The sequence below is a fragment of the Phodopus roborovskii genome, unplaced genomic scaffold, assembly GCF_943737965.1.
Source record: "Phodopus roborovskii unplaced genomic scaffold, PHOROB, whole genome shotgun sequence".
In the NCBI taxonomy this organism is placed as follows: Eukaryota; Metazoa; Chordata; class Mammalia; order Rodentia; family Cricetidae; genus Phodopus; species Phodopus roborovskii.
In genome coordinates, this window is record NW_026126517.1 from 42,164,103 (window position 1) to 42,188,747 (window position 24,645).

General features: G+C 39.5%; 1 protein-coding gene across 1 annotated transcript in view; it reads right to left on the reverse strand.

Annotated features, from left to right (window-relative positions):
- Positions 1–24,645, reverse strand: part of Trip4 (thyroid hormone receptor interactor 4) — a 53,883-nt gene that overhangs the window by 22,248 nt on the left and 6,990 nt on the right. The window contains exons 4-11 of the mRNA XM_051197794.1: positions 23,826–24,038; positions 21,725–21,803; positions 19,130–19,259; positions 16,526–16,741; positions 10,928–11,054; positions 8,395–8,582; positions 5,877–6,001; positions 948–1,039 (exon numbers count right to left, since the gene is read on the reverse strand). Coding sequence (XP_051053751.1) covers positions 948–1,039; positions 5,877–6,001; positions 8,395–8,582; positions 10,928–11,054; positions 16,526–16,741; positions 19,130–19,259; positions 21,725–21,803; positions 23,826–24,038 — 1,170 coding nt within the window. The remainder of the gene's footprint in view (positions 1–947; positions 1,040–5,876; positions 6,002–8,394; positions 8,583–10,927; positions 11,055–16,525; positions 16,742–19,129; positions 19,260–21,724; positions 21,804–23,825; positions 24,039–24,645) is intronic.

Genomic DNA, 24,645 nt, shown 5'->3' on the forward strand with positions numbered 1-24,645 from the left:
GCTAGGATTAAAGGTATGCACCACCACTGCCTAGATTGTTTTGTTTTTTGAGATAGAGCTTCATTCTGTAGCCCTGGCTGATCTGGAACTAGCTATGTAGACCATGCTGGCCTCCAAATGACAGAAATATGCCTGCTTCTGCCTCCGAGGTACTGGGATAAAGGTGTATATCATCTGGCACAACCTAAAAAACACAGCTTAAAGAAAGGATGAAGACCTTACACTTCCTTCCCTGGACTGTGGTGAAGTGACAGTTGGTTTTCAGAAATATAGGCCTGCTACTTCACCATACACTGGAAACCAAGCCATCTCTAAGTGCTTCTGTTTCTGACATATTCATATTCTTCCTCCAATGTACATTTAGTAAAACATTTTTTAAACAATCAGGTGTTGGTGGCACACACTTTTAATCCCAGCACTCAGGAGGCAGAGGCAGGCAGATCTCTATGAGTTTGAGGCCAGCCTGCTCTATAGAGAGTTCCAGGACAAGCTCCAAAGCTACAAAGAAACCCTGTCTTGAAAAACAAAACAAGCAAACAAACAAAAAAACAAAACAAAACAAAAACCCAAACATTCTCCTGAAGCTGGAGGTAGTGGTTGCACACCCTTATCTCAGCACTCCAGAGGCAGAGGCTAATATCAAATTCAAGGGCTGTAAGTTCCAGTTCAGCCAGGGATATGGCTCAAAACAAAGCAAAGCAGGATAGGACACAAAAGACTCTCTGGAGGCAGAGAAGGTAGGACTGTAAATTCGAAGCCAGCCTGAGCTGTCCCAAGTCTCTCAAAAAGGGAAGAGAGGGGGAGAATTAAAGAGAGAGAGAGAGAGATCTTTCTTCTTCTGCCTAAATTTCTTGTACCTTACTGTCTTCAGAACAACCTGTTATGAGGACCTAAAACCTTCAGGACAGTAAGCAAGTGTTTGCCCATGAGAAGAATTCAATACTTACCTGCTCCTGAAATTGTTTCTGGGACAAGCAATCTATTAGGTCCACACAGCCCAGAAGACAACCTGATGGATAGTCATTTGGAAATTCCACATCTAAACAGAAAACAATAAAAGGATCAGATAAATTTCCTGTGTGTGTGTGTGTGTGTGTGTGTGTGTGTGTGTGTGTGTGTGTGACCCTGGAACTTAGGAAATCTGCTTTTAATTGTGAAAACATAACTTTTTTTTTTTAGTCATCTATCTGTAGAAGCAAAGGAAAACAGTGAAGCTTTTTATATTGCACAACTGCATGTATTTTACCAAAAAAATCTAGTGAGCGATTAGCTTAGTTTACTATTCACATGCTAAATTTGGAAGCTTTTACTTTGGAAAATCCTCCATAGACCATCAAGGTTCAAGAACTCTATAGGCTAATTCCAAGCAAATTAATTCTAATGTACTCACAACTGGATTAGATTAGATGTGATAGTTAGCTTTAATTCGATACAACCTACAATCATGTAGGAAGAACCTCAATGAGAGAGGGTCAGCATAGGATTAGGAGACCCAGCTCACTGCAAGCAGCACTACTCTTTAAGCACAGTCCTGAATTATGTGGTAATCAGGTACAAGCCAGCTGAGCATGTGGCTGTCTGTCTGTCCTTAACTGTGGAGTTAAGGGGAGTACTAGCTTCAAGCTCCTCCCACTGTGGCTTCCTAAAATGATGGACTAAAACCTGGGATTCTGAGCTAAAACAAACTCTTAAACCCTTTCTCCTCTAAATTGCTTTGGGTCATGGATTTTTATCATAGCCAAAATAATAAAAGTAGAATAGAAGGTACAGTGTTAACCCACACACCTTCAAACACCTAATTTTTGACAAAACAGATAAAATTATACAATGGAAGGAGGAAAGCATCTTCAACAAATGGTGCTGGCAAAACTGGATGATGTGTGTAGAAGACTGCACATAGACCCATGTCTATCGCCATGCACAAAACTCAAGTCCAAATGGATCAAAGACCCAAACACAAATCCAGCCACACTGAACCTCTTAGAAGAGAAAGTGGGAGGTACCGTTCAACAAATTGGTACATGAGACCACTTCCTGAACATAACACCAGTAGCACAGACATGGAGATTGACAATTAATAAATGGGACCTCCTGATACTCTTAGGCATATATCCAAATGATCCACATCCATGCAACAAAGACATCTGTTCAACTATGTTCATAGCAGCATTATTTGTAATAGCAAAAACCTGGAAGCAACCCCTCAACTGAAGAATGAAAACAAAACAAAACAAAACAATGGAATCTTGAAATTCGCAGGCAAATGGATGGAACTTGAAGAAACCATCCTGAGTGAGGTAACCCAGTCACAAAAAGAGGAACATAGTACGTACTCACTGATATATGGATTTTAGACATAGAGCAAAGGATCACCAGCCTACAATTCACACCGCCAGAGAAACTAAGATACAGGCAGGAACCTAAAAGATTCATACAAGGTCCCTCACAGAAGGAGAAAGGGACAAGATCTCCTGATCATATTGGGAGTGGGGGTGGGGTGGGGGGAGCAGTGAGTGGAGAGGGAGTTAGGAGAAAAAGGGGAGGAGAGGAGAACATGTGGAACCAGGAAGATTGAGTCAGGGGATGAATAGATGACAGCAAGAAAAGAGATACCATAATAGAGGGAGCCATTATAGGTTTAAAGAGAAAACTGACTCTAGAGAAATGTCCAGAGACCTACAAAGATGATCCCAACTAACAATCTGAGCAACAGTGGAGAGGCTACCTTAAATGCCCTTCCCTGATAATGAGATTGATAAATAACTTATATGCCATCCTAGAACCTTCATCTAGTAGCTGTTGAAAACAGAAGCAGACCCCCACAGCTAAACACTGAGCCGAACTCCTGGAATCCAATTGCAGAGGAGGGATGATAAGCAAAGGGGACAAGACCAGACTACAGAAACCCACACAGACAGCTGACCTGAACAAGGGGGAGCTCATGGATCCCCCCCAGACTGACAGCTGGGAAACCATCATTGTATTGACTCAGACCCCCTGAATATGGGTCTCAGTTAGGAGGCCTGGGCAGTCTATTGGACCTCTGACAGTGGAACCAGGATGTGCACAAAAAGACTTTGGGAGAACATTCCCCGTGGAGGGATACTCCCTTAACCAGGAGACAGGAGGGAGGGCCTAGACCCTACTCCAAATGACTTGACAGATTTTGATGATCCCTCCTGAAAGGCCTCACCCTCCCTGTGGAGTGGGTGTGAAATGGGATGGGGTGGGGGCATGGGAGGATGGGAGGGAGAGAGAACAGGGATCAATATGTAAAATAAGAAAAAATTACATAAAAAAGAAAAGCAGCCATAAGTGACAAGAAAAAATAAACAAATAAATAAAAGTATGATAAAACAAACAGAAGAATAAATGTGATCTTTTTGTTTGTTTGTTTTGTTTTGTTTTTGTTAGTTTGTTTGTTTGAGACTGGGTTTTTCCCTGTGTAGCCTTGGCTGTTTGAGAACTAGCTCTGTAGACCAGACTGGCCTCAAACTCAGAAATCCACAGGTCTCTGCCTCCCCATCCCTGGGATTAAGGTATGCACCACCATAGGGTAGTAGTGGTGCATGCCTTTAATCCCAGCACTTGGGAGTTCAAGAGCCAGCCTGTTCTACTCAGTAAGTTCCAGGACAGCATCCAAAGCACAGAGAAACCCTATCTTGAAAAACAAAACAAAACAAAAAAGTGTGCACCATAACAGCCAGCTCAGAAACAAGTGTTGGGTTTGTTTTTTGTTTTGTTTTGTTTGTTTGGTTGTTTGGTTAGTTTTTTGGGTTTTTAAATTTTATTTTTTTTATTTTATGTGCATTGGTGTTTTGCCTGCATGCATGTCTGTGTGAGGGTGTTATATTCCCTGAAACTGGAGTTAGAGACAGGTATGAGTCACCATGTGGGTGCTGGGAATTGAACCTGGGTCCTCTGGAAAAGCAGTCAGTGCTCCTAACTGCTGAGCCATCTCTCCAGCCCCTGGTGACTGCATCAGCTTGGTTTCTTAGAAACTTTCAAAGGTGATTTTATAATTATCTTTCCCTTTTGTCTTCACAATTGTATGAGCCAGAATAGGAGGAAACACAGTGTACTCAAGAGTTAAAAGTCTTTTTAAAAATAAGAATTATTTTTATTATTTTGAGTTATATGTATGTATTTATGCATGTGTCTAGGTACGTGCACATGAATGCAGGTGCCCACCTAGGTCAGAGGTGTCAGATTCCACTGAAGCTGAAGCACTTATGAGCTGCCCAGATGAATGCTGCCCAGCATGGGTGCTGGGGATTGAAGCTGGGCCCTCTGCAAAAGCAGTAGGAGCTCTTAACACTGAGTCATCTCTCCTGCCTCACAAAATTCTTATTTTTTTTACTCCCCTTCCCCCATTAGTTATTTTATCTCCACAATAAACAGATAAAAGGTTTTCTCAGATCACACAACTAAGATTAGTTGGTTGGCTGGGTGTGGTGGTGCATGCCTTTAGTCCCAGCATTTAAGAGGCAGTAGCAGGTGGATCTATACTTGTTCAAGGCCGCCTAGTCTACATATCAAGTTCCAGGCCAACCAAGGTATATATAAGACCCTGCCTCAAAATAAATAAATAGACAGATATGATGGGAGTTGTCCTTCTGTATATGTTTCTCTTATCGGTTGATGAATAAAACACTGTTCAGCCAATGAGGCAGGAAGATAGGCATGACTAGGAGATGAGGAGAATTCTGGGAAATATAGGCAGACAACAGTCACCATGTAGACTGCCAAAAGGTCCGGACACTTCTCCAGTAAGATAAGACCATGGGGAAATACTTAGGTTAATAGAAATGGGTTAATAATTAAGAAAAAAGCTAGCCAATAAGAAGCCCAAGCCACCGCCAACAGTTTAATAATTAATATAGCGCCCATGTGTTTATTTGGGGTTCAAGGGCCACGGGACCAGGCTGCCAGAACAAAGAACCTCTTATAACACAGAAAGGCAGATAGATAGAAGGATAAATATTTCCCATTAAGGACTGAATAAACAGTGCAGCAGTTAAGATCACTGGCTGCTTTTCCTGAGGACCTGGGTTTAGCTACTAGCACTCACATGGCATTTCACAACCATCTGTTTGTAAAGGTAGTTCCAGGGGATCTAGCACCCTCTTCAGGCCACCATGCACTGCACAAATACGTAGAAGCAGTCAAAACTCATAAAATAATTAAAATTAGAAAAAAAAACATGAAAATTTGTTGATTTTTTTGTGAAATATTTATTTCATTTTCTATTTTTTTTTTTTAAAGATTTATTTATTGTGTTTACAATGCTCTGCCTACATGTCTGCTTCAACACCAGAAGAGGGCACCAGACCCGATTACAGATGGCTGTGAGCCACCATGTGGTTGCTGGGAATTGAACTCAGGACCTTTGGAAGAGTAACCAGTGCTCTTAACCTCTGAGCCATCTCTCCAGCCCCCATTTTCTATTTTTTTTAAACAGGGTATCACAGTGTAGTTATAGCTAGTATGGAACTTATTGCAAGGACTTGATGGGCCTCAAACTCAAGGGAGATCCATCCACCTACTTCTACCACCCAAGTGCTGGGATTGAAAGTATGTCTTGCATTCTTGGAGACACTAATGCTTTAAATAGCTGTCTATGACTTACCACTAATAAGCTGAGTATGGAGCTCATACCTCTTATTCTACCTTGAGTTTGAATTAGCCTAACCACATAGTGAATTCCACAGCAGCTGGGCTATACTGGAAGAAGACCCTGTCTCCAAATCAAACTAATAGGCAAATGTGAGGTTTTAAGTCTCTTTAACACAAGAAAAAGCCAAATGGAGAAGGAAATAGAAGATGATGAGCATTAAGGACTGAGACTGAAAACCAAGTACATGTGTTGCGGTTACCTTTCCCACGAAGAAGTTGATAGGTGGCCTGGAGTTCTGAGACTTCTTGAGGGGAAGGTCTTTTGCCTGTGGCTGCTATCCAGAGTCTTCCTCTGTGAGGTGTGTACCAGGATCTGCCCTCCACCCTTAAACAAATAAAAACTCAATGAGAAGGATCTAAATTCTAATGTCCTTGAAGATCCCATAATGTACAGCAAATTATCCAATTGGACCAAGAGATCTCAGGAAGATATCTTATCTAGAGGGGGTCTTTTGTGAGCAATACTTCTCCCACAATACCTTTCCCTTACAGTTGAATTGAACTTTGTCAGGTAACCTCTCCTGCCATCACCATTATCAGCCATTTCTCTCAACTCCTACTTGTCACCTGATCTCTGTAATTCAGATCTGGAACTGATACTTGTCTTGGGATTTCTATAACCTAAAGTTTATAATTATTACATTTCTTTATTTTGTAGGGAGGGCACATATGAGACATGGCATTTGTATGGAGGCTAAAGGACAACTTGGAGGAGTTGGTTCTCTACTCCACTATGAGTTCTGGAGATTAAATTTATATTGTCAGGGGCCAGATATGGTGTCTAACACCATTAATCCCAGCAATTGAGAGACAGAAGCAGGTGGATCTCTGTGAGTTTGAGGCCAGCCTAGTCTACATAGGGAGTTCCGGGCCAAGCACAGAAATCTAGAGAGACCCTAAACACTATTTGTAAGTCAGTATATCTATGTGTGTATACAGCACATATGTCCTCAGAGACCCAAAAAAGATCAGCTCCAACAGAGGGTTCTGAGTCATATGAATTTTGTTTTGGGATCTTCTCTTGGGTCAACTAGAAGTACATCAAGGGCTCTTAACCACTGAACCACCTCTACAGCTCTCTCTCGTAAAGACATTTATTTAAGTGCATATATGTATATGTACATACATAAATGCAGGTCAGAGGACAACTTTTGGGAGCAGGTTTTCTTCTACTGTGTGGGCTCCGGGGATCAAACTCAGTTTGTTAGGCTTGGTAACAAGCATCTTTACCCCAATCTCATTTTTTTTTTTTTTTTTTCAAGACAGGGTTCTCTGTTTAACAACTCTAATTGTACTAGAACTCACTCTGTAGACCAGGCTGGCCTCAAACTCAGGGATCAACCTGTCTCTGCTTCCCAAGTGCTGGGATTTAAAAAGATAAGAAACCTCCACCACCTAGCCCAAATCTCATTCTTAAAACAGGAAATAGGGATATGAAATTTTTACTTCTTAATTTACCAATATAGATCAATTAAAAGAGTGCCAGATACACTGTGAGTAATCACTATGGGAAAATGAACAAATGTATGTTTTCCCTCTGGCCAAATAACCTGAAGAGTTGCTAGGGAAATGGTCCCACAAGTGTGAAGAACTGACTCCGAGACAGTTAGTGATTATGAGAGACATGCTGCTCATCCTGTTTTTTTTTTTTTTTTTTTTTTTTTTGAGTGAGAAAAGATGAATAACACAGAACTAAAACAGAAGGGAAAACAAAGCATTCTGACTATGGAAGCTGAGAAGGACATGCTGTTCAATGTCCTACTTTGGAAAAGGAAGAAAGCAAACAGGAGGTGAATAAGAATAGGTATGTGAGAGCTAGAAGAAAAGCAGATTCATGTTTTTCTGTACTGACAGCACTACACACATGAACTGACTGTGAAACAACAGAGTCAAAGCAAAAAAGCATGCCTTTCAGTTGAGGAAAATGCCTAATGTACCTTAGTAAATAAAGGAGGGAAATGACAGTTAACAGCAAAACCGGTACAAGTGACTATTTCTAAATGTTAATAAAGTTTCCTCCCAAGAAGTAGAGAAACAACTGAAGCTTTCAGTACATGAACACATTGAAAACCTGAAGTCTAATTTTGTAATTCAGATCAATCTGGTTTAACTTTGCCTGCCTCAGGATCTTAATTTAAAAACTGTAAATACTAGTCTGGGGCTACACAGCTACTCCTTTGGAAACTAAAATTCTATTTAAAAAGTATATACTGATATGTATGTACATATTTTACTAAACACACACACATACACATATATGTATATATATTTTTACTGATATATACATATATATATATATGTATATATATATTTTTTTTTTTTTTATGGACATTGCCAGCATATAAAATTCTAGAAGGTAAGAGGAAGGGAAAAATGAGCATATAGTATAAATGTTAAATGAAATAAAAAACCCAAACAAAATATGTAACATGCTCTCACTAAGTACTGATACACTAGAAAAACACAAAGGAAATAACAGGGTTTCTTTGTATAGCCTTGGCTGTCCTGGAACTCATTCTGGTGTGGGTTACCACTGCCTGGCTATGTCACCACACTAAGCACTATTTAAAGTTATATGCACTAAACAATATTATATCACCAGCAGACTGATACAAAGGAGCACCAATCTTTGTGCTCCTTTAATTCTAAATTAAACATATACCACTCTAAGACTTTGACTTTCAATTCTTTTGAAAAGGTAAGAACTGTAATTCTTACCTTTTAATCCCTCTGACAAGCAGAGAAGCCCAGGGCTGATGCATAGAAAGGCACCAGCCACCATCAAAGCCTTCCTGGAATTCCTGGTCCTGGATTCGCAGGCGATGCTGATATAAACCAAGTTCTAGTCTTGGTCCTGCTGAGAGTGAAGTCTTCTTCTGCGGGGCTGAAACAGTGTTGTCTACCCACTGCATAGGAAAGAACACCACAAAAAACAGAAATAGAGTTTTGAAGGCAATGAAGGAACTTGGGGAAGGTAAACCAAAGCCATTAATGCCAGTAAAAGGAATCTCATGAGTGTCACTTTTTCTTTTTTTAAAAAGATTTAATTTATTTTATGTATATTGGTGTTGTGTCTGAATTCATGTCTGCATGAGGGTGTTGCATACCCTAGAACTGTAATTAAGACAGCTGTGAGCTGCTATGTGGGTGCTGGGAACTGAACCCAGGTCTTCTGGAAATGGAGCCAGTGTTCTTATCCGCTGAGCCATCTCTCTAGCTCATATCTATCTACCTATCTATCTACCTACCTACCTACCTACCTACCTACCTACCTACCTACCTATTATTTTGAGAAAAATTTCATATAACCTAGGCTTGCCTTGAACTTGATATGTGGCAGAGAATGACCTGGAATTCCTGATTCTCATGCTGCCATCTCCCAAATGCTGGGATTACAAATTTGTTACATTGCTTATGGAGCTTTTTTAGGTGGGGGGTGATTTTTGTTTTGTTTTGTTTTGTTTTTTGAGACAGGGCTTCTTTTTGAAACAGTCCTGGCTGCCCCAGTACTTTTTGGTTTTTTTGTTTTTTTTTTTAATTATCTCATTTCTAAATCAATAACAAAAGGGGTAGAAATGTTATAAATTCTTAGGAGTATTAAACATGGCAACAATGTTGCATCATTTTATTTGTTTTTGTAAGATAGAGTTTCACAATGTAACTCCATCTGAACTAGAACATACTATGTAAACCAGAATGGCCCAGAAATCAGAGACAGCTAGCCCAAGTGCTAAAAGTGGAATCACCAAACATAGCTATTGTTATATTTTTTAGTCTTTTTTTTTTTTTTTCAAATTACATTTCATTGAGCATTTTAGAGGTGGAGTGGGGCATGCATGCCACATCACCCATATGGATGTCACAGAAAAACCTAAGGAAGTAGGTGTTCTCAAGCACTTTTATCTGCTAAGCCTTCTAAACCATCATCCTAGCCTACGATGTCCCATCTCAAAGCATCTCAAAGGATAAATACATGCTGAAATCTCTACAATTCTACCTTCTTCTAGAAATATGTAATAACCAAGACAAAAGAGTTATTATTTTAACTTTATACTTTTTTGTTTGTTTGTTTTTGGTTTTTTTTTGGTTTTTTGAGACAGGGTTTCTGTGTAGCTTTGTAGACCAGGCTGGCCTCGAACTCACAGAAATCTACCTGCCTCTGCCTCCCAAGCACTGGGATTAAAGGTGTGAGCCACCATAGCCCAGCCACTTTATACTTATTAATGATCTATGTTTGATTCTGGATAATTTTCCAGGATGGGTTCAACATTTTGGTTCATAATTCTTCATGTGATACTTCAGAGTCTCATAGTGGTACCACAAAAGTTAAACAGTGGGCTGGAGAGATGGCTGCTCTTCCAGAGGACTTGGGTTCAATTCCCAGCACCCACATGGTAGCTCACAAATGTCAGTAATTTCAATTCCAGAGGATTTGACATCTTTACTCCAATGCACATAAAGTTTTTCTTTTTTTAAAGAGCCAATAAAGGCATTAAAAACAAAAACAAAAAACTAAACAGATGCCGTTAAAGTAGCAGTTCTGACTTTCTGACTACTGATTGTACAAAATATTTTGTTACTCTGAAATAAATGTGTGCCCAAAAAAAGTTAGAACACTACTTACTGTAAAGGTTCTCACTCTATAAATGGTGACAGAGAATTATAGGTAATTCAATTCAATTAGAGGGTGTAGGCAATTATAGGATACTAACAAGTTTTGGCAATAAAGAAGGATAGCTAATGTTTTTTTCAAAGCAAGATGACCAATGGCTCCAAAATCCTTTCCCTCACCCAGTGCTGGAGATTAAACTCAGGACCTCATACACAGGCAAGTACTCTATTACTGAGCTATACTGAGTACACCCCCAGACCCTAAAACCACATTCATTATGTACTGCTTCGAGAACTCAGCTTGTGGCTTCCACACACATACACACACACAGGATGCACATACACAACAGCCCTATACATGAAAACATATACACAAAGTTGCATATACCATAACTAAAAACACACAAAAATAATCAGACTCCATTAAAATATTTAAATGATAATATTTAGAAGATAACACAGATCATCTTACCAGAAATGTTTTGATAAGAATTAGAAAAAATATTGGGCAAGAGTAAGTGTTGATGGGTATATTGAGAGGAAATTGGTACCTAAAGGCCTAAGAAACAGATATACTTGAAAGGAAAACTATCTGGGGTCAAAACTGTCTCGGTAACAGTTAGAGGAAACATTCACTAACCTGGGGAGGGCTCTGGTACAGGTTGGGATTTACCAGAACTCCCAAAGGCTCTTCAGAGGACCTATCCAATGTCATCAGTGGCTGATTCAAAGTTCCATTGGCAATGGCCTGTATTGTTTCATCTAGTCTGTGGTAACAAACCAAAAGGAAGCAATAATTGGTAATCTTCTATACTCAGTGTCCAAACTTACCATATGTGACCTTTCAGTAATAAATTGGAATTGAAAGTTTTATTTGTGGACATGGACAACCTTCCCTACTCCAAACTCCATCTTTTTTCTCTTTGTACCAAGAATTCTAAGGAAAACAGATAGGGTACATTACTCATCCATCTATTTAACAAGAACAACAACATGCCAAAGTTAGAAAAGATGCCTAGCAATAGCCTGACCCAGAGAAGAGGATTCTAATACAACTCATCTATTAAATGAACCATAATTATTCTGCCTACTGGAGTCCCCTTTCCACTTTTCCACTCCTCCACGCTAATTTGAACTTTATCCTTCTTCAAGACAGAAAAGGATCCATTTCCTTTATTTCTTTCTTTCTTTCTTTTTTTTTTTAGATCGATGTTTTACTGGATGTGATGATGCAACATTCTCAGAACTTGGAAATAGAGGCAGGTGGATCTCTGTGAGTTTGAGACCAGCCAGGCCTACATAGTGAGTTCCAGAACAGCCAGAATTACATAGAAGAGACCCTGTCTCAAACAAACAAACAAACAAAACAATATATATTTGTGTGTCTGTGTGTAAATATGTACATGTGGATGCCATGTAAAACCAAAGGTATTGGATTTCCAGGAGCTGCAGTTACAGGTGGTTGTAGGCCACCCAAGAGTGCTGAGAGCTGAACTTGGATCTTCTGCAAGAACAACATAGTCTCTTACCTACTGAGATATTTCTCTAGTTCCAACACTCATAAATTTTAAGGAGGCCCCTCACTTGTCCAACATACAGTGCTTACTTCTGTTTTTTGTTTGTTTTTGTTTAGATTTCAACACAGCCCTTGCTGTCCTGGAACTCACTCTGTAGATCAGGCTGGCCTCGAACTCACAAAGAGCAGCCTGCCTCTGCCTCCAGAATGCTGGTATTAAAGGCATGCACCAGCCTAAAACTAGTACTCCCTGCCCCAAAAACCTAATATTTTTAGAACACAAATTTATTAAAAAAAAAAAAAAAAAAAAAAAAAAAGCAAAGAATAAACATTATTACAAAAGCCATTTTTCATGTGTTAGAATGTCATTTTTGTGTTGTTTTAATTTTTTAAGATAGAGTATTGTGGTAGTTTGAGTAAGAATAGTCCCCATGCTGGGCAGTGGTGGCACATGCCTTTAATCCCAGCACTCAGGAGGCAGAGACAGGTGAATCCCTGTGAGTTTGAGGTCAGCCTGATCTACAAGAGCTAGTTCAAGGACAGCTTCCAAAGCCACAGAGAAACCCTATCTCCAAAAACCAAAAACAAAATAGAAAAAGAATGCCCCCCACCATGGGCTTTTATATTTGAATGCTTAGTCACCATGAAGTAAACTCTTGGGAAGAATGAGAAGGATTATGAGGTGTGGCCTTCTTGGGAAAAGTGTGTCACTGTAGTTGGGCTTTTAAGTCCCATGCCAGGTCCAGCCTCTCTTTTTGTCTATGGACTCAGGATACAGCTCTCAGCTACTGCTCCAGCATCACACCTGCCTGCCCCTCCCTGATAATAATGAGCTAAACTTTCAAAACTGTAATTGAGCCCCCAATTAAATGATTTCTTTAATTGCCTGGGTCATGGTGTTTCTTCATAGCAATAGAACAGTAACTAAGATAGAAGTTGATACCAGAAGTGGGGTATTGATATCATAAGCCTGGCTATGCCTAAGGAAGAAGAAATGTAATGCTTTAAGTGAGACCTACTGGAACATCCTCGTAGGAGCATGGAAGACAGTGGTGCTGAAGATAATGCAGATTATGACAGCCCAGCTCAAGAGGTTTCAAAGAGGAAAGGATATTAGTAAGTAACTTAGAGATAATTCTTGTGATATTCTGGCAAAGAATGTCTGTATGAGATCCTGTCACAAACAAACAAAACAAAACAAAACACAACAAAAACTAATAACGCCTACACACACCACAAACCCAACAAAATAAACATAACAAAACTGAAACTGGGCATGGTATTACACACCTGCAATCTTAACACTTAGGAAGCAGGGGGATCAACATCAGTTTGAAGCCAGCCAGGGATACAAAGTAAGGTCCAAGTCAGGATGGGTTACATTGTGAAACCCAGTCTCAAAATAACAACAGGGGCTTTACAAATGGCACAGAGGTTAAGGGCACTTTCTGTTCTTACATGACCTGGGCTGGTCCCCAGAACCTACAAGGAGTCTGACAACTGCAGCCCAGCTGTAGGTGAGCAAATGCCCTCTTCCAGCCTCCGCATTTGCATGAGAGCACACTTTTCAGGGTGCAAAACTTGAGAGGATGGAGAGGGTTCTCTCTATTGTGTTTTGTTTTTGAGACAGAGTTTCTCTGTGTAGCTCTGGCTGTCTCAGAACTTACTCTGTAGATCAGGCTGGCCTTGAACAAAGAGATTCACCTGCCTTTGCCTCCCTAGTGCTAAGATTAAAGGTGTGCACCATTACCACCTAGCAATGGAGAGATTTCTTAAGAAGAGTTAGAGAAGAACATTACCTGAATAACTTTCAAAATCAATAATTGACATTCCAAAGTGGGGAGGGAATTAGTTTTTCCAATATATTAATTTCAAAGTTCAAAAGAGCAAATTGTTAACATTTCATCAAAAGCAAATTTTTTTAACTTTTTATTTATTTCTGTGTGTGTGTGTGTGTGTGTGTGTGTGTGTGTGTGTGTGTGTCTATGTGATATATGTGTGAGTGTGGGCATGTGTGTGCCATGACAAACTTGTAGAGGTCAAAGGACAACTTTTGGGACTCAGTTTTCTCTGTTCACTATTGGTTCTGGGTTCTGGAGACTAAAGTTATTAAACCTGAATGACAAGTGCCTTCTCTAGTTAAGCCATCTGACTAGCTCTACCAATTCATCTCACTGGCTCTCCCCATTTTAAAAACTGAACCAAATTTGATGAGCCAATACATATACACTTATAAAAACAGTTTGTGTGTGTGTGTATGTATACTTTCTTTTTCTTCTTCTTCAAGACAGGGTTTCTCTGTAGCCCTGATTGTCTTGGACCACACTCTGTATACCATATTGTCCTTGAACTCACAGAAATTCACCACCTACTGGGATTAAAGACATGCGCCATACTACCCAGCCCTTATTTTTATTTTTTGAGACAAGATTTTGCTATGTAGCCTAGGCTAGCCTGGTGGGATCCTCCTACCCTTCTGAGTGCTGAGATTACAAGTGTGTACTATCATGTCCCATTAAATTCACTGATTCAGTCAAGCTTACTATCACAGTGTAGTTTGGGAGAGATCTAACTTACAACTTTTCCAAAGTGGTGTAAATCATTTCAACATCATATATTAAATCCTTTCCTTTCAGTTTAAAAATGTTAGCTTTGTTTTCATTAATTTATTATTATTTCTCTGTATATGTGCAGCTAAGTCCTGAATGGTGTTCTTACACATATTAGATAAGTGATTTACTATTGAGCTACACTCTCATCCCAAGCCAATGTTAACATTAGTCATTATCAGTTTCACACACATATCTGCATACACTCAAGCACAAATACACAAAGTAGACATATTAGTTTCTTTCTGGGTCATCCATTTCATCAAAATATTCTGTGTGTATATATCTGTATGCATGCTCTCAAATGACCATGTGCGTGTTAAAGCCAGAAGTCAAAGTGGGCTGTTGTTCACAATTACTCTCTACCTTATTTTTTGAGACAGGGTCTCTCACTGAACCTGGAACCTGACTATTTGACTAGGCTGGCTAGTTGGGGGTGCTCAAGGTGTCCTCCTGTCTCTGCCTACACAGCTCTAGGATTACAGGAGTGCCACTATGCCCAGTTTTTTTTTTTTTTGTTTGTTTGTTTGTTTGTTTTTGTTTGTTTTTAATGCAGGTTCTAGGGAACAAACTCAGATCCTTTTCTTCGTTATCAAGCACTTTACCAACTAAGCCATCATTTTTGCATGCCTTACTAATTTATTCTAATGTACAACTGTACCTTTTTGGGGGTGCTGTTATTTTAAGTCTTTGTTTTATCAGAGAGAGTAGCAAACAGCTCAGGCTAGCCTCAAACTCACTACTTGACCTTGAACTCTTGATCTTGTCTCGTCTAGAATTATATATCTGCACCACTATGAATGTGTTCATGCTTCATTTTGAAAATCTTCAGCTACTCTATATATTTTCTGTTCTAAATTAACAATTATAATTTTCTACTTAATTTTTTTTTTTTTTTTTTTTGAAGTGCTGGGAATCAAACCCTGGGGCTCAAGGATACTTACTTGGCAAGTGCTATACCATTTTGCCACAATCCTAGCCTTAAAGATTTTATTTATTTCCTTTTTTTTTTTTTTGTGAAACAGGGTCTTCTTATATAGCTCAGATTGATCTGCAACTCAGTATATAGCCAGGCTAGCCTCATAGTATGTATCCTGTACCTTCAGTCTCTGAAGTACCATGATTACAAGCATATGCCACCATACAGAATTCCATCATTATAAAATTGTGTGTGTGTGTGTGTGTGTGTGTGTGTGTGTGTGTGTGTGTGGTACCTGGGTTGATCAATGGCCTTGTGCATGTCAGACACATGTTCTACAACTGATAAATATTTTTAGTCCATCATCATTGTTAGCATTCTTTTTTAATTTTGTGTGTGAGAATGTGCATGCATGCATGTACCACAGAATATTTGTGAAAATCAGAGGACAACTTTCAGATCTGGTTCCCTCCCTCTACCATGATAACCAAACTCAGGTTATCAGGCTTAGCAAGCAGGAACCTTTACCTGCCGAGCTAACTTGTTGGCCATTGACCATTTTTATTCCTTTATTTTTATCTTTGTGTGTATGATATTTGCATATGAGATGTATACATGACGTGTGTGAAAGTATGAGCAAATATGTGTCACACAGTATGTGTATGGAGGTCAGAGAACAACCTCAGTTGTTGATCCTCACCTTCTGCCCTGGTTGAGACAAGCTCTCTTTGCTATTTGTCACTGCATACACCAGGCTAACTGGCCTGTGAGCTTCTGTCTCCTATGTTGCCATAGGAACAATGAGATGACAGATATGTGGTACTACATAATGGCTTCAAACAGGTTGTAAGGATATGAACTCTGGTCCTAAGACTGGGCAGCAAGAGCTTTAAACATTGGGCTACCATCATAATTATTATTATCATTACTATATTACTACTTTTTTTTGTCATTTTTGAGACAGCGTTTCTTTTCTGTAGCTCTGGCTGTATAGCTCTGGAACTCTCTCTGTAGACCAGGCTGGCCTTAAACCCACAGAGATCCACCTGCCTCTGCCCCTGAGTGCTGGGATTAAAGGCGTACACCATCAATACCCAAACATCATTACTTTTTAAGTAAATAATACATTAGAGGAAAAACCTTCACAGTCAGGCTGCCCCTCTTCTCAGATCTCACCAGAGGCTTCATACTTACCTGCTGTGATACTCTGCTAGTGGATTTTCATCTTCTAGGACTTTCCGCCCTGCAAAGTCAATGGTGACTTTCTTAGAGAGTCGTGAAGCATGTCGGAGTTCTCTCAGCTCCTCCTCTCGTTTCTGCAGAGTTTCCCGCTCAACTTTGGACAGCCACTGGTTAGAATCACTGGCAAAGTAATCTGACTCATCATCAATAACTTGGGTCCTTCGGATACTGGGCAGGAAAACAAAACAAAAAACAAAAACACAGCAAGTGCGTCATGTGTTGCAAATATGGACTAATTACTGCCTAACTTTTGCTATTGTAGAAGCTCCTGTCTCAACTATGAAAAGCCAGAATGTTCTAAAATCAGGCTAAGCTCTTCCTGACTTCAAGCTGCAGTGTGTATCTTATGTCTACTTCAAGGTTCAGTTCTGCTCCTAGAACTAATCTCATCCTCAGGCAGTGGAAGACATACCACCATCATCCACTGTCCTTTCTTTCTGACAAGTCCAACCTTTCACCTCCCCTTCCATTCATCCTCCAGCCCTCCAGGCTGGTTTTGTCAGATACCAGTTGTTATTTCAATATAACTTACTCACTGTCCTACTCTTTCTATAATTCACTGGGGTCTGGTTTATTACTAATAGACCCATCTGTCTGCTGGTGTCAAGTAGCTTAATTATTACCACTAACTGTAACAGTTTCCATATCCCCCCAACAAAACTTTTCCCCAAAAAAAGGGCCCAGTCGCATGCAAGAAACTTAAACCCCTTCTGTCAGTTCCATATCCCCCCTCCTCAATCTACACTTTTTCCTAATACATAGCCCAAGTTCTAAGATCATAATGACAAGAAACTTGACAGCTGGAAGGAATTCTGACAAATTTAACCTTCCTGTCATTCTACAGAAAATAAACCTGGAGCTCACAGAAAATGATTACACCAAAGTCATAAACCTAGTTAAGGATGCATTTCTCCATAATTACAAACTAGTGAAGCACACAAGCATAAGGAAGACAATTACATTCATATTCAGAGTACAACATGATTTTGTATTAAAAGATATGGTACAGGCCTTGACTCTACTCCCCTACTAATAAAATTTTACAATATTGTACTTGCCCTGACCGAGGAAATCATGGTGAATTAAAGGCTGGCACAGTGACTTCACTAGAGAGCGAGCTGTTTTAGACAAGGGTCTGTCTGCTGGGCTCAAAAAATACAAATGTTTTGTTTTTATAACTTAACTTTATTTTGTGTGCATTGGTGTGAAGATGTCAGATTCCCTGGAACTGGAGTTACAGACAGCTGTGAGCTGCCATGTGGGTGCTGGAATTGAACCTGGGTCCTCTGGAAAAGCTGCCAATGCTCTTAACTGCTGAGCCATCTATCCAGGCCCCGGAAATGCAAGTTTTAAAGAACAGTTGCTAAATTCATGAATAAAGTCTCCAGGGCCAGTTTTTCCCTTAAGTATTTCAGTGACTTCTCTAATACAGGATCTTGGTTCAAAGGAGTTTCAAAGAGTGTGGAATAGTCAGCATTTTTGAAGGGTTATATTGGGAACTTAAGAAATCATAATTGTTCACAAATGTGCTTCCTGCACTCTGGGGCTTCAGATTAAGTAGAAAGTATGCAGCTCATGTCTATCAGGACTTTATTTTTATAAAAGTCTAATGCAGGCTTGGAGAAATGGCTCAGATGTTAAGAGCACTGGCTGCTCTTCAGGAGGTAAAGAGTTCAATTCCCAGCAGCCACATGGTGGCTCACAACCATCCCTAATGAGATCTGGTTCCCTCTTCTGGCCTGCAGGTGTTAACTTACAAAGATTTGTCTGCCTCTGTCTCCCAAGTGATTAGAGGAGTATTATGCCGTTATTCCTGGCTTGGTTTTTGTTTAATTTAAACTTTCTTCTGTTCTGTCTCTAGCACAAAAATCTGTGTGTTATCTATGTAGTATTTTAATTGTTCTGCAATATAAACTGGTTTACTTAACACAGCTGCTCTTTGGTTTAAAAATACAGTCTTTAAATTTTTTTACCCAATAATTAGATAATTTGTTACTAAATAAATGTGATCTGTAAATTCTTTGTACAGAATGTTTAAAAAAAAAAAGATTTAAAGAACATAGGTATAGTATTCTATGCTTTAATCCTAGCACTTGGGAAGCAGAAGCAGGCAGATCTCTAGCCCAGCCAGGTCCATATGGTGAGACCCTATCAAACAACAAAAGCCAAAAAAAAAAAAAAAACCCAATACAGAATATCCACCTCTTCTCTGTTAGAGACCCTTTTACACTCCACACTAGAAAGGTTTTAAGTGTCAAAGTAATATTTAACTTATTTTATTATCTTATGTGGGTGTTTTGCCTGCCTGTACATGTGTGTGCTCTAAGTGAGTGCCTAGTGCATGTAGATTTCAGGAGAGGGCATCCCTCTGGTACTGGAGCTATAGATGACTGAGAGCTGCAACACAGGTGCTGGAAATTGAACCTGGTTCTCTGAAAGAGCAACAAGTGCTCTTAATCTCTTAACCAACTCTCCAGCACCCTAAATAATGTTTTAATGTCCAGAATCAATGAATGAATTCCTGTCTGAGCACATGTTAGTTTAACCATACAATACCTAGTTCTGTCGAACTCTAGTAGTTTTTCTTTATGCTTAATAGCCTTCTCCAAACCAGACTTAATTCTAGATTCTTGATGAGGAAGAAGGTCCTTGGAAGAGATGTCTACCTTTCCAGAATTTTCCGCCCCTGAAATTCAATAAGAGAAGCAAATTATATCAGCTCACACAACAAATTTGTTGTATTTTGTGCAGCAATGAACAACATATTTACAGATCTGGTTCTAGCCTGATGCTCTGAAGCATTCACTGAGATGAAAACATTTAAGGTCAGGCCCAACCAACATCAAGTGGCATTTGATACTAACAGTTTCTCAAAAGTAAATAAATAAATAAAGTTTGTTTTTTCTTTATTTAACGAAATTTACCTGTGAGTTCCAGGATAGCCAGGGATACACAAAGAGGCCTGTCTTGAAAAACAAAACAAAAGACAAACAAAACAAAACAAAAAAAATGTGTTCCAACAAAGTCAAAAGACATATTGGCAAAGTTGACTATTTATGATGACATCATTTCTAATTTGGAAAGGGTCTAAATATCCAATAGCTAGGAGCTAGATAAACAAATTATAATAAACAGTCAGTAGACAATTTTTAAAGCCTTATTTATTTGTGTATGTGTGCATGCAGGTGCCATGTGCCTGCAGGCCTGAAGGCGTCCAATCAGGCATCTTCAGGAAGCCCACCTTGTTACTTGGGTCTTAGGACTGAGCTCCAGTCCTTGTGAACGAGTCACAAGTGCTTTCACCACTGAGCCATCTGTCCAGCCCAACAGACTGTCTTTTGCTCAACCAAAACAAGTACACAGAATATAAAACTTTGGGCATAGTGATACATATCCGTAATACCAACCAATGAGGCAGAATGGTTGCAAGTTCAGTCAGCATTGAAAGCTGAAAAGCCTAACACAGAAACCAGTTATATAAAATTGAAAACTGGAAAAGCATAGCATTTGCTTTTTATAATTGCTACTTTATAGTAACAACAACAACAACACACACACACACACTTTTTGTTTTTCAAGATAGACTTTCTCTGTGAAACAGACCTGACTGTCCTGGAAACTCACTCTGTAGACCAGCCTGGCCTCGAACTCACAGATATCAGCCTGCCTCTGCCTCCCTAGCGCTGAGTTTAAAGGTGTGATCCACCATCACCTGAGTAACATATATTTTTATATAAAAAGAAAATGAATATGAACTAAGGTAAGAGCTAAATATAGTTTTGATGGAAATTAATAAACACATGGTTTTAGCCTGGCATGATGACACACCTACAATCCCAATACCTTGGAAAAGGCAGAAGATCTAAAGTTCAAAGTTCTCCTCAGCTACACAGCATGTTTAAGAGTAGCTTGGGCTACATGAGATCTTATCTCTCAAAAGACAAAAAAAAAAAAAAAAATGTGCCTTTTAAAAATAGTCTTAAATTTTATGGAGTTTTAAAAGAATTTAGTGTATGTGAGTAAGTACATGCCACCACATGTACATGGAAGTCAAAAGACAACTTGCAGGTCTCAGGTACTGACCTTGAGTTATCAGGTTTAGCAGTGAGAACCTTTATTTACCTTCTAAACCATCTTGCCAGCCTTGAACTTTTCTTCAGTCTCACTATGCAATGCAAGATAGCCTATTTTCATTTAGTCACTGTGCATGCCAGGCTGGTTCCAAACATGCCGTGCCCCTTCCATAAACTAGGATGATGTAGTGATAGGTTTACTTGTACCACCATGCCTAGTTTAACTTTCTTCTTTTTATATTGTATTTGTTTAGTGTGGAGTGTGTGTGTGTGTTTGTGTGTGTGTATGTGCGCGCACGCATGTGTGTACGCACGCACATGCCATGAAGCATATATGGAGGGCAGAGGACAACTTATGGGAGTCAGTTTTCTCAACAGGGGGTGCCTTTACACGCTGAGCCATCTCACCAGCCCACCTATATTTTATTTTTAGGTTTTTTTTTTTTTTAATGGCAGTCTGTTGGTTATGTGTGTGCACATGTGTGTTATTTTTAGTTTTTAGTAGATAAGAGTCTTGCTGTGTTATCCAGGATAGTCCCAAACACCCAAACTCCAACAATCCTCCTGCCTCTGCCTCCCAAATATAGTACTTCAGGTATATACCACCCTAACAAAAAAGTCCTTAACTATTTTTGTCAGATGTTCTCAAATATAAGACTTAATATTTTGGGGAAAAGAGTACAATTCCTTTATAAGTTCATCCCTTCATGTCAGCATTTATCTTTATAAGAATTAAAACACAGGAATTGGAGCTGAGAGCCCGGCATGGTGATGCATGCTTTTAGTCCCAGCACTTAGAAGGCAGAGACAGGTGGATCTCTGAGTTGTAGGCCAGCCTGGTCTACAAAGTGAGTTCCAGGACAGCCAGGGCTACAGAGAGAAACCATCTTGAAAAATCAAGAAAAAAAAAAAAAAATTGTTGAGTAAGGGTGTGCCCTGTACCGCCCCAGCCCCTTATCTTAGCCAGGCAATGATGCACATCCTGGCACCAGTGAGTTCCAGGCCAGCCAGGGGTACATAGTGAGGCCCTGTCTCAAAGAATGAAAAAAATAAAACATGAAAGAAACCTGGGATTTACCTGACATAAGCTTCTTTAGCAATTTCTGGCTTTTGTTTGAGTCACGCTGTAAAATGTCCTGTTCTTCATTAGTACATACCTATAAAGTAAAATAAAGAATTATCATTCAATAGTTGAATAATATTGCTTGCTTGGCATGCTATAAAGAGTAGCCTTAACAGGTGGATCTCTTGAGTTCAAGGATAGCCTGGTCTACAGAGTGAGTTCCAGGACAGCCACAGCTACACAGTGAAACCCTGTCTTGAAAATACAGAAAGTTGGGGGCTGGAGAGATGGCTCAGTGGTTAAGAGCACTGACTGCTCTTTCAGAGGAAACTGGGTTCAATTCCAGGCACCCACATGGCAGCTCACAACTGTCTATAACTCCAGTTCCAGGGGATCTGACACCCATGGCAAAGCACCAATGCATATAAAATAAAAATTAATAAATTAAAGAAAGAAAAACCAAAAGTTTATTGGTGTAAATATTCCTGAATAACTAGATAATTGTATGTATTTACATTAAAATAATATACATATTTCTACTTTCAATGTAAAAATATTTGCTTCTGCTGAGAATACCGAAAAATATCACAAGACTTTTCAAAAGCCTTTGGTTCTAACAATAAACTCCAAATCCAACAATAGAAATTATAAGGAGATGTTTTATTAGAAAGAACCAGAAGCTTGAAGCTGGAGAAATGGCTCAGCAGTTAAAAGTACTGGCTACTCTTCCAAAAGACCTGGGTTTGATTCCCAGCACATACATGGCAGCTCACAAGTGTCCGTAACTCCAGTTCCAAGGGATCCAATTACCTCTTCTGACCTATCAGGGGACCAGGCACAAATGTGGTCCACAGACATACATGCAAGCAAAACATATGCACATAAAATAAGAAAGAACCAGAAGGCAAATATGATAGCTTACATTTGTCATCTCAGTACTTTAATACTTGAGAACCTGAGGTGGGGGACTGAACAGGGAGCTCAAAGACAGTTACTAATGAGCCTGGGCTACACAGGGAGCTTGAAGCCAACCTATTTACGCAATAACTCACTTTTCTGCTTTGGTCTCCATAGTGCTGGGATTTCATTAAACATTATAGAGAAGAAATTTCCTAAGAGAAATTACAGAGGATTTGGCCAAGCAGTGGTGGCACACAGCTTTAAACCCAGCACTTGAGAGGCAGAGGCAGGTGGATCTCTGTAAGTTCGAGGTCAGCCTGGTCTATAGCACAAGTTCCAGGATGGGCTCCAAAGCTACACAGAGAAACCCTGTCTTTAAACAAACAAACAAAAATCCAAAAAACACCACCAACAACAACAAAAAAACCCCACCATGAACAAAAGCAATTTTGGTAGGAGGAAAGGGTTTATTTTTTTTTTATATACTCTTGTTTGTTATTTTTATTGTATGAATGTTTGAATGTTTTGCCTGCCTGTATGTTCGTTTACCATATGTATGTCTGGTCTTACAGAGGTCAGAAGCAGGCATCAGATCTCCTGGAATTGGAGTTACAGATAGCTGTGAGCCATCATATGGCTGCTGGAAATTGAACCCAGATCCTCTGCAAAAAACAGTAAGTACTGATAATCACTGAGCTTCTCTAGCACCCAAAAGGATTTATCTCATCTTGTTCATCACTGAGGGAAATTAAGGCAGGAACTAAAGACAGTAACCTGGGGCAGGGACTGATAGGTAATATAGGAAGGTTGCTTCCTGCCTGCCTGCCAGCCCACCCTCCTTTCCTTTCTTTTAAAGACAAGGTCTCATTGTATAGCTCTAGTTGGCCTGGAACTCACTATATAAACCAGGCTGGCCTCAAACTCACAGAGATTCTCCTGCCTCTGCCTCCCAAGTGCTGGGATTATAAGCAAACAACATCATATATTAACCTGTTTTATATATTCCAGGACCACCCTCCAGGGGGTGGCAACATACATAACTGCAGGGTCTTTCCACATTAATCACTCATTAAGAAAATGTTTCACATGGTTACCTACAGGACAATCTTATGAAAGCACTTTCTGGACTGAGGTTCCCTCTTCTAAGATAATGCAAGTTGACAAAAAAATCACCCAGGGCACAGAGTAAAAACAAAACAGGAAAGAAGGACTTTACCAAAGAGCCACAGAATAAGCAGGGGCCAGAACCCTCTTGCTCGCAGACAATCCGCCCACAGACCAGACAGTTGTTGATGAGCTTGTGCTTCTGGCCCAGGCAATCACATGGGTGACGACCAGGAAGCAGGACTGCCAGTCTGTCCTGTCCCTCTCTTGTGTATAAATTGACAAATTTTGTCTTCTTCTTTACTGAGTTGTTGCTTTCTTGTGCCTAATTGTACAAAGACATCACCACAACACTGATTAAGGACAACAAAAAGAATCAAGGAAGAAAGCCTCAGTTCTGTAACAACATACAGGAATCACCAAAGAAAGGAAATACAGAGTACTTATTATTAGGGATCTGATAAAAGCAAGGTAATTGTTTTTCTGGCAATTATTTTGTTAGTAGCTCTCAGTCACCTAATATGCCTAGAGCAAAGTAAATGTAGCAAATAAAGCAGCTTTATATGTTTTTTTTTTCTTGATATGTTTTTAAAAGGAAGTTTTACACATGAAGGCAACATTCACAGGTCTCAAAGCATAGACAATCAATAAAATAGGAAAAATCCATTTAAAACTTATTCATTTAGAAATTAAGTGAGGAAAGAGTGTAAAGTGGCATAGCATGTGGTTAGCATGCATGTGGCTCTATATTCCATTCTTATTACTAGAGGGAAAACAGATAGCAGAGAAAAAGATAACAGGATAAAATATTACAATATAAAAATATGAATTGCAGAGCAACAGATGTTCAAATGATCAAGAGAGACACAAAAATGTATGCAAGATCTTTAGGCATTAAAATAATACAGCACAGCACTTGGGGGTTGTTCAGG